General features: G+C 39.4%; 1 protein-coding gene across 2 annotated transcripts in view; it reads left to right on the top strand.

Moving 5' to 3' along the window:
* The window catches only part of pou6f2 (POU class 6 homeobox 2), a 71,999-nt gene that overhangs the window by 697 nt on the left and 56,618 nt on the right, over positions 1-14,684 (top strand). For both annotated transcript variants that reach the window (XM_071484903.1, XM_071484904.1), the window contains exons 2-3: positions 343-450; positions 6,261-6,446. In XM_071484903.1, coding sequence (XP_071341004.1) covers positions 438-450; positions 6,261-6,446 — 199 coding nt within the window. In that variant the 5' untranslated portion in view covers positions 343-437. The remainder of the gene's footprint in view (positions 1-342; positions 451-6,260; positions 6,447-14,684) is intronic.

Here is a 14,684-nt window from a genome sequence, read left to right as displayed (position 1 = left end):
TGCATCTTGTCAGCTGATCAGGTTCCATATGTAAAATCTGTATAAATAACTTGTATAGCTGTCAGATAAATGTGATGGCGTAAAATGGAAAATATTTCCATCAAAAGCACTAAAAGTACAAAGTAGCATAAGATGCAAATGTCATCTTATTTATTATGTGTGTATAACAAATATCTTTATTTGTCACAGGATTTCTGAACTTGGCCCTGGAGTGTTCCTCAATAACAAAATACTTCTGCATTCACTGATAAAATAAGACATTTTAAAATTGGTTGTTGTGTCAGGGTGACAGATCAGAACCTTAAGACTAAAATCATGTATTTTTTTTTTTTTTATTTCTAGACATTCCTGAACATGGTGAATAATGAATCTCCCAGATATTAGTCAACTCTCCCTGTCCTTCCTCACTCTGCTGACAGCTGCTTGCCAGAGTCCAGATGAATGCCAAAGGTATGATTTGCCTCTTCTTTATTGAGATTGTCTCACACCCCCATCTTGCCTCATCCATCCTCAGGAGAATCCTAATGCACTGATACCAAAGGGGAATAATTTTTTTTCTTTACAATCTACTTAGCAATGATTTATTGATTGTGGCTTCCACCCTCACAGAGAATTACCGATCCTTTTTGGGAAATCAGATTTTCACACCTTTCATGAGTGTGTATGTGGCACAGGTCTCCAGAGACAGTGTGAGGGGAAACGGACTTTGAGGAGCAGTGGTGTGTGAATCTCTGTGGTGTCACTCCTGTACTGCCAGTGGTATGCCCAATGAATGGCCCTGCGATTCTCTGCTGCTCTGTCCGTCTCTCTCTATAGTTCTGCATTATTTATTTGTTGATAAACAGTGTTCAAGCTTGATTTTAATGTTTTCATCCCCTTTCAAACCTTTAAAACACATGGTTTGCTCACTCTCATATCATAAGCACGCAGGAGTCCCACTGAGGTATAAGCATTTCATATTAAAAAAAAGGAAAATAATAAAAACAACCCTTGCCCTCATAGGAGGAGTCAGATTAGTGTGCTGAAAGCTTTGATGCTCCAGAATGTCAGCTCCGTGGATCGATCTTGCAAAAAAAACACACACACACCTGACCAATCAGAGGCATCTATCTGTTGTGGACCTGCTGGGCACCGTGGTTTACAAGCTTCAAAGAGCTTCTTTTAATACACTGCTTTGATAGCCCTCAGCCTTCACTGACCCACCGACCATCCACTGGGGAGCATTTTAGCTTTAGTGGAGTAGAGAGAGATAACTGTTGATCATATAAATGAGTATGAAAAAAAAATCATTTCAAATTTTCACTACTTTTTTTCCACTACTATTCCAAGAGAGAGTATAGAGAGGAAGTAGATTAGCTTGTAATTTTACAGATAAAATAATAGAAAGCTAGTCTTCATGAGTAAATCGTAGAGAATACTAATAGTACTAGACATTTGAATGCATAATGTTGTTTTGGTGAAATTGTCACTGAAGTATACTAGGATCCATTTACTATGTGGTAGAGGAACAGTTTAGTTAATAACCCTAAGGGGGAGACAAATCATCATCTACCAGTCCACATTAGACATAAAGATCTTGGGATATTTACCCAATACAATAGAGTAACACAGCAGACACATATATACAAAATTAGGGCTTCAGAATTCTTGGTTATTGTTGGCCTTTGACTGACACATTAACACAAATATTTAATCTTCAGTATTTAGTTCTTGAAGTTTTTTTTTTGGTTTGTTTTATTTTAGTTTTGAGTGTTTTTTAAGGTGGTCAAATCTTGAGTTCTTTTCCATTAAAGTATTATGTGTTTGACAAATTATAAGTTACATAGGCTCAAAGCCATTATTTGAGACAATATGAATTTATTTGCATTTTAGGCACTAGGTCACTTGGACCAGTGATAGTGGATTTAAAATAAAGCAGTCATAGGATGATTACAGACCCTGTGGTTGTTTTCTCATGAAGTCATGCAACCAAAAGCAAACATATTTTTGCAAACAATGTAATGTTTATACGAAGATGTTAAGTCTGAGAGAGCAATCTGACACATATAACATAGTCAGGTGTCTTCTGTGTTGATTATAAATCTCACTCTTTAAGGTTTTTTTCCGATTGGATTATTCCAGTTTTACGGTTACAGGTGTGCTGAGGTGTAGAAATGAGAAATGTAAGTGTAGTTAAAAAGTACACAAACCTCAAACAGTGTGATTTTTAAATTGACTTTTGAGCAATATTCTCTCACAGAGCAATGCAAAAAGGAAAACCAAAAAATATATAGTTGGAAAAAACATTTTGCTTTATTGCTGTCAAGTTTTTTGGCACTCCAAAGTCACAGTTTGACTGACAGGTTGGTGCATCTACAATCTCATTTTTTAGTAGTTCAAAACAGAAAAGTACAGTCATTTCTTTGTATACTAACTAGATATGTTCCTAATGACTAATCTTCCTGTTGATTAAACAGGAATTTATATTGAGACGAGTGGACTACTGGAAAAGTAATAAAAGAAAGTTGAGTGGGAGCATATCTGGCACAGTCATTGCTGTGATGAACTGTATTATCTTTCCAGACGAAGCAGGATCACAACATCTGCGGGTAAACAATGTCATTTGCTTTGTGGCTAACATCAACAGTGCTAGCAGCAGCAGCCTTTGTTCCTTTGCTAAATGTGGTTACACGTTGCTCTGGACAAGGGGTTAAATACTAGTTCATTCTGACACATACAACCATGTTCTTTTCATTTTCTAGATCAAAATACTGCCAAACTGCTCTGGTTTTACGAGATGTTATCTGTCTCACTTTACACCTTGATAGTTAAAAAAATTTTGCAAATGCATTAGCTCAGGAAGAGGGGGGCTGCCGTCTGCCGGGGCTGCAGTCCTGTCTAGTGGCAGGTCACTGCATAACATCTTAGACGCAACAGTTAACCAGTGTTGTACATCAATGAAATATTAATACTTAGTTTAATTTAACTAACTAATATTGACTAATATTTCTGGTGGGTAGCAACATTTAATCGTTCAGTCAACTAACCATGCACAGTCTTAATACTAACTGTAAAAACAGTACTGTATACTGTAAACAGTATACTATGAGAATTTACACTTACATTCAGTGTACTGTTTATATATTGTATTAGAATTTAAATTCTGCTATAAATACCAGAGATCATTGCAAATAAGCAATGAAGCAATATAATGACAATTATAATGATTACAGATAATTTTTTCCTCTGTTCATTAACCAGAGGAGTCTTGAGCGTTGGAGTGGAGCGCGCATGTCACAGGCTGAAATTCCTCACCCTCTCACTGGGACAGCACTCGTAAGACCACCAGCTATTAGCATGGATATCTGATGACACTCGGGACTCTCTACTAACCACTGATTCTCTGGCCACTGGGGTTGTTTGGTGAACGGGAGGTGGGCGGGTGGGCGGGTGGGGGGGGGGATCAAGTGCTTTTTCTTGTTTCTGCAACCTGTTCCTGAGAGCTGCGGCCAGACCGAGCGAACTTAGAAGGAATGAGACAGACCTTCTCCCTCGTGTCTCCTCCTGCCAACCTTCTTACACACACACACACACACACACACACACACACACACACACACACACACACACATTCACAAACTCACATTATTGCTTTAATCAGGGGTCTGATGTCTACTTTAAAAAATGAAGCTAATCCGTTACACAGCCACTGCTTAGAATCAGTAATCTAATTTCTTATGGTAATTTTTTAAAAATATCCCTTTTTATTACGGATTTTTACAATAAGATTACAGTTATCCCATTATGTGTAATTACATTACTCCATGAGTTTAAATTAATAAACACACCCCGTTTGGTGGCATGACTCCAAATAGGCAAAGCTAGCTGTTTTGAAATGAAGTAATTAACAGCTGCGTAAGATGGTGAGAGATGTGTTGCCCCCTTATCCTCGAGCCTCAGAGGCCAGGGGAAGATTAGAGCTCTGATCTCATTCCCAGCACTTGTTTGGAGTCTGTCAGGAAGAGAAATGCCAGCATTAGAGAGGTACCGCCACACTCCTGATATGATGAAATAAGGAGAAAAGGGGAAAGGGAAAAAGATGGAGGGATGGACAGAAAGGACCCTGCCCTTCTCTGAAGTGTCAGTAGCTTGTTTATTCTATTTTTCATCATAGCTGCTGGGGCAAAGATTCCCATTTTTCCTTTATTTTTTTCCCCCCACCTCCTAACAAAAACCACCGCTCTCATTTTTTATATGTCTTGCAAACTCTCATGCCCCAGTGAAAATTACATTGTGAAACGGTAGAAATTTCAGGGCTGCCTGTGCTCTCCGCTGTCCCTCTGAGCTTTCAAACAGTCAACAGACTGTGAAGAATAAATAATAAAAAACTATTGATTATTTTGATGACTGCAAGATTCAATTAGGTATTAATTTTGCCCTCCAGTGGACCTATCAAGCAACTCAAAGGAGAGGAGGTAGGAGGTGGGGGTGGGCCCAAATGCATGCAGAGTGTGGCCAGGCTCAGACAGAGGGGAAAATGTGTTTACCTCGGCGGGCAGAGAGGTGCATTGATGCGCAGTGTCCCACATTTAAGTGCTCCACAAATGAAGCCCTGATGACTAGTGACATTGTTACCAGGGATATGAGTATTGACCAGCTGGCTCACGTTTTTAACGACAGCTTAAACTATTTCTATTGATTAACATTTTCATAGATTATCATGTGTCATATCAAAGCGGGCTGATTCCCATGATGAGCACATTAAAAGGGCCCCTCTGGCCAGGAACTTATCGACCACCCAGATAGAAGGGGGGGGGTATTGATGGGTGTAGGGGCAAGATAAGACTCACCCTCCTTTTTTCCTTTCTGTGCCTATATGTGCTGGTCACCTGTCCTTTGCTAAGACATATTTAGGTTGGACTTGATTCATAAATAAGGTAGAGGGCCGCAGTCCTGCTGCTGCGTGTCTGTGTCTCAGAGCCTGAGGTGGGGTGAACACTGTCTGAGGAGCTCTCCAGTCAGAAGACACAAGGGGGAAGAGACAGAGGGAGTGAAGAAGGGAGGGAGAGAGAGTGTGTGTGTATGAGGAAGAGTGAGAGAGGGAGGGAGGAGGTGACATCTCCAGTGCTTGTCTTAGGAAGCAACCTCAGGCGTGAACCTGTGGTGGCCATTCAGATACACGAAGGTTGAGGAAGCTGCTTCTGGTTCAGTAGAAAGCATGTACTAGCTGCTCTCTGTGCTGTGGTGACATGTTTTAGCTGCTGTTTGACTGACTTCAGCATTTGGACTTTCTGAAAACTCTTTTTTTTTTTACTCTTTTCTTCTGGAGTTTGAATAGGTAAGAGACGTTTTTCCACTAGCTTTAAAGAAACTTTCCATTTAATATTTGGAAAAAGTAGAAAAAATAACATTAGACTGTACAATGCTACTTGTGTGCAAATGTTGGATCACCATGGAGATAAACTCTCCTGATCGAAGCATCTAAACCCATTATGCCATTTATAAAACGCTCTACTAAACATACATTTTTGTATTTCCACAGTGTTAAGTTTGTAATTTTACTTTTATTCTATTCCAAGACGTTGAGACAGAAAATACTCGGATCATGACGTGTAGATGCAGTTTAATTTGTGTTTCTAAGTGGAGACAAAAAAATGAAAATAATTGAGAGTAAAATTTGGGAGCATCAGTGACTTCATCTCTAGTTTAAATCAGGCCTTAAGTTCATGTTGCCTCACTCTCTGCTGCAAGATGTCATCTTTGATCTCATTTTGTGTCCCCAGCTATGTGAAAATTGATATAATCATTGGTGTGTTTTTTTACTCATATCTTCCTTATTAGATGTAGAATTAGATTTATTTCATTTATTTATTGGCCCGCAACCCAGGACCTCTTTGTAGACTGCTGTCAGCCTAGTGTTTGCTGAAGATGAGGCACATGTCATGTAGTAATGAGCCCTTGGAGATGGATGTATCACCGTTTTAAGACTACAGGGTATAATGGTAAAGCCACGCGATCCGTAACAGTTCTTCACCAGGCAGCAGCCGGCAGTATCAGCGGGGTAGCACCAGCCTCAGATAAAAGAGAGAGCTGGAGAGGGAGGGAGCAGTAGAGAGAGGGAGAGTGATGAGTGAGCGATAGAAAGGAGAAGCTGGGTAGAGAGAGAGAGTGAGTAGAGACGTAGAGAAGGAGCCGGTGAGGGTGAGACGCCGAAGCAGATCTAACCAGGGGTGTTTTCTCTTTTTTTTTATCTCCTCCCTGTTTCCCACCTGGGATCCCAGCTCCCCAGGATCCGATGATTACAGGGCAGCTGAGCAAGCCGCTGCTCTCCCTGCGCAGCAACATGAGCGCGGCAGAACTCCGGGCAGATGACAAAGCGGCCACCCCAGACAGCGAGCTGAACGACGAGCCCCTGCTCCTGCCCTCCGAGGCCACGGACAGAGAGGGCACTCCCAACAGGCTGTACGGTAAGTCGGCTTCCTCTGTCTGTCCCCTCTCCTTCAGAAAGATGCTGGATGAGGTCTGCTTTAAGCAGCGGTGAGGGGAAACCTGAAGGCTTCCAGTGGTGGGACAGGTGTCAGCAGTGTCAGACAACAAACTAAGTTTCAGTGCAACGAGCAAGTCAATGTTTGGCTCTTTTAGTGCGTAGATATGATATCAGAAATTGTATTATATATAATTTTTGTGTGTTTTATGCACCCTCGTACTTGAGATTTTCTTAGAAAAGCAGATCATATTTGTAGGGGACAGTCTGTGTCAGTGGACTTTACAAGAGGAAACTGAATTACAGGAATGTTTCTTATGAAGATGAAGTACATATTTATTACACTTTACACATTACACATCTTAAATACAACTACTAAATAAGCATTAGTGAATCATGTTGATGTTTTCTTAACATTCATTACATTCCTTTATAAAAAATCTTTTAAAAGGTTTAACTGACCTGTAAAAATCAAATATTTTACCTGAAACCCACCTTCACAGCCCTGGGGGTGTTTGGTAATGTTGTGCACTTTTTTCTTAAAATAACTGGAGAAAATGTTATATTTGTTATTAAACATTGATGGAGATAACAGCAAACTATGCCAATAAATTATAACTTAATGCTGAGTGAAATTAAAACCTCCCCTTTTTAGCAAATGTATTTATCATCAGCATGTCATAGATAATGTTCTTTTTTTGTAGATTATTGGAGATGTTTCACTTTTTATAGTTATTTATTTTAAGTTAATTCAGTTATTTTTAATCTTTTGGTTTCCTCAGTTGCAAATGATCTTTAAAATTAGCCAATTTCTACATCAGCATGCCTCATTATTTTTGCAGTTATCTCATTAATTGAGTGTTTACACTCTATTTTTGTTTTGTGTGTTTCATTTTTTTTATTTTTTTTTATTTTTTTTATTATGAGCAACTTCAGTCATGGATTAATTCAATCACAGCACCTCGTTATGAATCAATAAGCATAATGATATAAATTACCATTTAGCATTTAACTTATTTACTGTAATGAGAAAGGTAATGTAGCCCTAAAGCCCCTGCAGCCTCATGCTTTCATTAGAGAAATTTCACAATCATTAATAATAGAAATAATTACAAACTGAATATTTGTATTTATATCAAATTATAATGTTCAGTAACTTGAATTCAGGGATTTGCTATTTTAGTGAAAGCTGAAAGATTTAAACTTGGCTTTATATATTTAATTTCAGGGAAATGAGGTGCTCTCAGCCTTAGCATTTATCCGTCCCCACTTAGCAAATTATTTCCAAGACTCTGCTTAATTTCAGTAGAAGGTTTCTGAGAGCAGACTAGTTCAGCAAAACATATTTGAAGGACTTCTTATAAAGAGCTGATTCACTTAACATATGTTTTTTTTATAATTTTACCTCTGTGTTAAGTTTTATTATTATATTATTCATTTTTTATTTGGATACAAAGTGACAAAAATCCTTCTCTAAAGGCTTCAGATGTTGTTTGAATATTTATACAAACTACTGTGTGTCCTCATCTTGTGTCTGTTTCCATTTCTGAAAGTTAAACTGTGTGTAAATTTGTGTGCGATCTTGTCCTAGTGTGTTTGTGTGTGAGAGATTTTGGCATGTAATTGATTTATTACTGGTTATGAATTTATGCTGCTGCAACCAGTGCATATTTATTATTACAGATGTTAATGGAATATCAGTGTTTATGAATCTCTGACCCTTTCACTGTGTGTGTGTTGTGTTTGTGTGTTTGTGTGTGTGTGTGAGTGAGCGTGTGTGTGTGAGTGGTGGGGAGTATAGTAAAGTGCCAGTGGTCTAAGCTTGCCAAACATGTGTGAACAAAATAAAATCTGAATTTGGAGGAGGGATAGCCAAATATTACTCTCAGACCTGATCAGCGAGAGTTCAGCTGTCTTTTAAATCCTTATTTCGAGAATAACCTGAGGCTAGAGGCGTCTAAACAAGGACTGGATTCTGCAGGATTTGTCTCAAAAGCGTTGCAATTTGGTTTAATAAGCATCAAGTCTTTCCCTCTTTCTTTCTGTCTGATCATTTTCTGTCTGGCTACTCTCCTGCTTCTCACTTGCTACTTTTGCTTCTCTTTTCCTCTTGGGCACATTCACTTATATGTTGGTAAATGCTTTACTATTTATTTTTATTTGAAGCCGTTTCAGTCTTGCATAACGATGGTGCCTCTGTCAATGATAGATATGCAAGTAACATATAGCTTCCTAAATATGTGGCTAATTTCTGAAACCATAGCTTAAAGATTTTTTCATGCCCATTTTGTGTTTAGTGTTTGCTGACGGCCTGTTGTTATACTACACGTGACTGGTCAGAGCTGCTCCAGAGTGAATTTTTGGCGGGTATGGTTTCTCTCTGGCCGGTGGAACAGCCCATAGCAGCAGGCTTGGTTTGGGAACTGTTGCCCACATGACATGTGGGAGAGAAAAGCAGGGACTGGCGAGGAGACGTGGCACAGTCCTGTCCTCTGCTGGGAGAGATAGGAAGGAGGAGTAAGCAAGAGAAGGGGGACTCAGCATCTTTTGGTACATTTCCTGAAATTCTTTTTAACTTAGGACTGTAGTGACAGTTCTATTTTGTTTGATATTTAGTTAAAGTTTGAGTGAACATTTTTAAGCTTTAGCTGCAGTTGATGGATTGTATCAGCCTCTTTGAATCAGATGTATGAAGCCACTCTAAAACCAATTGAGCATAACATGTGTGGCCTTGAAGGTAAAAGACTATTTAGTTAAATTCCTGAGAAGCTGACATTTGGACCATGTGCATTTCCATACAATGAGAGGAAATACATTTGAGTGTATTTCAACTATTGAGTAGCTAAATAATTTGCAAAAGCAAACATTTCAGACAGTAGTTATCTTTTGGTTTGTCACACTGATTAGATTTGACATTTGTATGTCTTTGTGTTTGCAGTGAGCTCTTATGGTTGCAAGCAGTTCTCACCATTCTTTTATCAACATGAATGCCACTGACATGAGAACAACCCTGAAACAAGCCTTTAAACTAGGCCTTATTATTCAGTGCTTTCCTTTCTGTGCTTTAGAACAGTGCAGAAGCTATGATATTAAGCTTTGTCCTCTTTACTTGCATTGAGGTGAAGAGCAGGAGATGAATGTATACTTTGGATTCCTCAGCTTTAGCAGAGCAAATATATGAGAACTTTGTTCTGTTTTAAGTCTGTTATTTTGCAAAATCTCTCTAATAGAATGCTCCAATTTCATGATTGACAGATACACTTACCACATGACACACAAACAGAAACAGCACACACTAATCATTTCAAGGAAATGCAAATCAGGTTCAGACTTATTAGCTCGCCTAGACAAAAAACTACTCTTAAACACAGTTTGAATATGGCACAGAGACATGTGCATACACAGTGTATTCATAACACAGCTACTTCAAAGTCTTTTTAGTCTTCTACTGAGGTCAACCTACAGCTAAAGGTTATAGACTTCCTGAATAGACAGTAGAAAGTTGTACAAATATCTCTTGACACTGGGGATCTCTTGAACGGGCATGATAAATGTGCTATTGTGTGTTTTCTGGCAATTAAGATCTATAAACACATATTAAACTGACAGTAGTGAATAGTTTTGAATCATTACTGTTGATATCAATGCAACTTTTAGCAGTGATTACATGCACCATGTATGTGCCTTTATATTTAATGAACTTACAGCAACAACTTCCCATCCCGACAGAATGGATGTATGATTTTAGTTTTAGGGCTTTAATACTTTGTACGAGTTTTCGTGACTATGAGAAGGAGAAGTCGGTGGGAGGCATTGACAGTAGCGGTCATGTTTGTCTACAGTAAATTGTCCACCCTCTACACCCACCACATGCCTACTGCAGTGGTGAAAGGGTCGTTCTCCTCCTAAAAGCTTGCCTGTGCAAATAGTCTTCCACTTCAGCTAACAGGGGCTACAAGGCACCACAAACATCCTGCCGCCTTGTATTTATTCCAAGTAGAGGTGGACATTAGGTGGGAGAGCTGTGGTTAGTAAGGCAAGCAATTTTTTTTTCAACGGACGAGATGGTGTTGGAAGCGTACAGTTTCTGTCTTCTCTTCTCAAGCAAATCTCCCCCTTTCAGACATCAACAGACAAGATAATAAGACACTCAGAGCACAATTCCGTATTATATTCAGCAACCAAAGGCTCATCTCTTGTCAGTTTGCATTTACTCTTCCAAGGATGTGACGCTTCTATCATCATGCTGTCAAAGAGAGCCAGGCTAGAACGACAGGAGCACTCATTTCATACACTTACTGTCTACATGAAATGGTCTGCACTTATACGGATCCTGCCAAAATGGTGGAACATTTTCACAAAGGTCACCTAGAGACCCCCCCCCTTCCCCAAAAGAGCAAAATGAATCTTTCATTGATTCCTGGTATTGGCGGTCATCCACAGCAAAAAGTCCACGCTGAATGCCACGTCTGCTGTAATGCGGTAGTTTGCTTTTATTTTTTATAAGCTTATTAGACTTTACTTACAAACAGATTATACACTGGATGAGTGAAATCAATCTCATCTCAACAATTCAATACGTCGCCCACACAGGACAGCCTTATTTTGGAGAGCACTTAGATTGCGTCATCAGAAAAGTTTGAACAATTTTATCAATGCTAATGTTGGATTCTGAATTTGAACATGATGTATCCTAATTTAATTTCATATTATCTCGTAGTTGTCTTAAAAGTGGCCAAATTAAGTGTACTGAAACTCAAAGATATCAGTTTGCATACTAAATAGGTTTCTGAGAAATCAGTTGATGGTGACTATTGTTTAATTATAATGCAGAGCACATAAGAAAAGATGGAACTAGTCAGCTGGAGAAAATTAAAACTACGAGTAGACAGTGGTGAGACAGCTTCAAGAACACCTGGAAAACGCACAATAAATGTATTAAATCTTTAGACCAACATTTTTCTTTCTCTTTGTTAAGTTTCAAAGTTAAAAGTTTGACATGTTGCATTGACATTAGCCTACCACAGTCACATTTGACTTTGTTTGATTTCCCACTCATCTTGGTTCATTTTTTTTTTTTTTTTTATGGAACAAATGGTAAAGACCGCTAACTTCTTGTACACCACCTTATTTAGTGCATACTTATTATTATTACCGTATAATATAGATATGGGACAAAACTAATTTCTTTCGTGCAGAATTATCCATTGCACTCCTTTCCACTGCAAATTCATACACACACACACACACACACATATACAAAGAGACCCGCACACACACTGCTGGAGGCACAAGTTCTTATTATTTTTGTGTAATCAGCTTAGTGAGCAGGATACATGGTGGGATAGGCTGCTTGCTGATGCAAAGAGCCTTGTAATGTTGTGTGGTGAGGTTAAGTAATAAAGTGGTGCAAACCCAGTGTTGAATGGGCCACGCTGAGTAAATAAGAGTGGATAAAGGAGACTGAGGGGGAACATGTCTCTCTGCAGGAGGTGGATCTCATTATGGGGATTTCTGCTGTCTGCGAAAACTTGAAAACAAGCTTAATGCATGCCTATAAAGCAAGTGTAATACATTTGTTAATGTGCCCGCAGAGGCCATGGCTACAGCAACACGATCACCACGTGGTATGAAGGACAGGGCGGGAGGATGAGCACAAGGCAGACTTCTTGTTTTCAATGCAAACAGCGACAAAGGTCACCTGGTTTCACAGATGCTTGATTATGCAGAAATGACTTTGAGCAAACTTCAAAATAACTGACAGTATAATTCTCCCCATTGTTTTTATATTTAAGTTTAAAAGATTATTTTTGCCTTGACAAGAAACTATTCCAAAGAAAAGCACATTATAAGTTCTGTAGGTGGACAGCTGTGGAGAAAATAAATTGAATTTCAATATGCATTTATTTTAGTTATACACTTTCTTTAAGTTTGGAAATCATTTTCAGAAAAAAAAAATGTACATGTTGTGTACTATGCGCTCCATAACCAATATCAATAAGCCTTTCATGTAGAGCTAACAAAGAGGCGTCACATCTCCTGGCACAGACACGGTTGGTGTTGTTGAGATGTAATTGAAGCTGCAAGGGTCACATTTTCGGAATAGAAATTACAGTCTTGTCTTTGACTTGTGTGGCGTGAACCAGAGATGCATCCCACAGCCCTTGTGTCCTTCACAAGCCTTTATTATTTATAACGCTCGCTCTTTGAGCAATGACCAGTACTAATGCATAACCTTCTGTCCTTCTGGCTGATTCGCTTCCTTTGAAACCAAAGATTGAGGCAGGAGAAGTGGGTGTATGGTGGATGAGGCAGGGGTGTGGGCGGGTGGAGGGGGAGAGCTAGTATAGGGCAGTGGAGATCCAGGCTATCGAGAAGTTATTATGTTTTTTCCCTTTATATCTGAGGATGTGGAATAACACTGTGATGCTTCTTTTCTCCAGAATAGAGTTATGGGCTTCAAAGCAATACTATTTCCTGACGTCCCTCCTTCCACTATTTGTCTGCTCCACCAGAATAATGTGCTGGGAGGTGAGGGTAGGGTGGGGTGGGATGTCTTTTAGCTACATGATTATTTGCTTGTTTCCACCTGTACCCACTCAGTTCTGTAAAAATCACCACAACAGGGGCACATAGTAACTAACACAGGACTTTTTCCAGATAAACTCATTTCTAGATAAAGTCCGTTTACCTCAGGTTCAGTGGAGGTAAGATATACTCTTGTGCAGCCTGTATCACCTGATGTTATCCTATAGTGATTGAGCCTGTGCTGCAGTGGTGCTGTGATCCATTGTTATTATACCTCTATGACAGAAGGAACGGGTGAGGAGGGGGAGGAGAGGAGGCTTTGAGGGGCAAGGGGTAGAAAGTGGGACATAGGCAGCATTAGTGCCGGATAGCCTGGGGGGCCCAGGCTGATGTGTCAAGCATGACATGTGGGTGTCTAGCCCCCCACGCTCACACACAAACATACACACTGTGTGCTGGACTGCCCTCACACCCCACTGGCTACTCCTAAATGTCCTGCAGTTGACCAGATGCAACACAGGATGGACGAAAATCAAAAAGGATCCTTTTTTTAACAAGATTACGCTTTGACAATGCAGATGTTGCTTTTCTATACAATGACAGAAAATAGTGAAAAATGCCCAACGCAATTTCCTAGAGCCCGAGGTGGTATTTTTAAATTGCAACAGTCATCATAAACTAGAAATTAAAATATTCAGGTCACAATGTTTTAAAACAGAGAAAAGCAACAGATACTAACATTCAAGATTTTTTTTTATAAATGACGGAAGTAGTTGATTGTTAAAATTGTTGTTGGGTAATTTTCTGTCAATTGATTGAATTTGTCCTTCAAAATTTTCTTGAAGTCACAAGTGTCATCATCATTATCTATTAGCCTCCAGATGATGTTCTTGATTAATCATGACATTGTTTTGTCCATCACTATTCCCCAGAGCCACAGGTTCAAATGTCTTTTTTGTATTTTTTGTTGAGTACAAGTCAAAAATGTCAAGATCAAAGTCAAAATCAAAAACCAAATGTATTTACTTAACATAAAACAGAGAAAAGCTGAAAATCTTCAGGTTAGAAATCTGGACCCTGAGCATTTTTTGGTACTTTAGCCTGAAATTAAACTTAATCTGTTTCAATGCTAATTAATTGTTTTGTTTATGATTGTTTTCAGCTCCAATCGTAACAGCTTTGGGTTTATATAGGGACAGAGTAGATTGGTGTGACAGAGAGTGAGAGGAAGCACCGGGTTGCAGGCTGCAGGCAGCAGAATCCTATTTACTGCAAATATCATTTAAGTAATTTGGGAGGAGGAGCTGTAGTGAAGCAAGCATCTCCTAAAAGGCTTACAGCTCTCTAAAGCTAGTCTTCATCTCAGTGTCCCGCCTTCGCTGATGGCCGTAAAAGGATGAAGAATAATTTGGATTGTTATTTGCCTCTTTCAACCCTGAGCTAATCAGGTTGACATTGCTTTGGGAATGAGGAGGACGCTCCATAACAGATGTGCTCATGTGCAAAGTGTCCCAAGTCCCCTGTGAGGATGCAACACAAAAGCCCTCTTCTCTCCTCCCTCCTCCTCCTCCTCCTCCTCCATTTCTCTTCCCTTCTCCATCATCCTCTCTCCATAACACCATCTCTCCTTCTTGACCTTTGAAATGGGCATTGCCTCTTCTCACCAATTTACCTCCCTCTGGTCCCTTTTGTG

This window comes from Trachinotus anak, unplaced genomic scaffold, assembly GCF_046630095.1.
Source record: "Trachinotus anak isolate AG129_WGS33_773 ecotype Australia unplaced genomic scaffold, CSIRO_AGI_Tana_v1 ptg000009l, whole genome shotgun sequence".
NCBI classification, from domain to species: domain Eukaryota; kingdom Metazoa; phylum Chordata; class Actinopteri; order Carangiformes; family Carangidae; genus Trachinotus; species Trachinotus anak.
The sequence above is the reverse complement of the archived record's forward strand: the minus strand, read 5'-3'. Positions and strand labels throughout refer to the sequence as shown.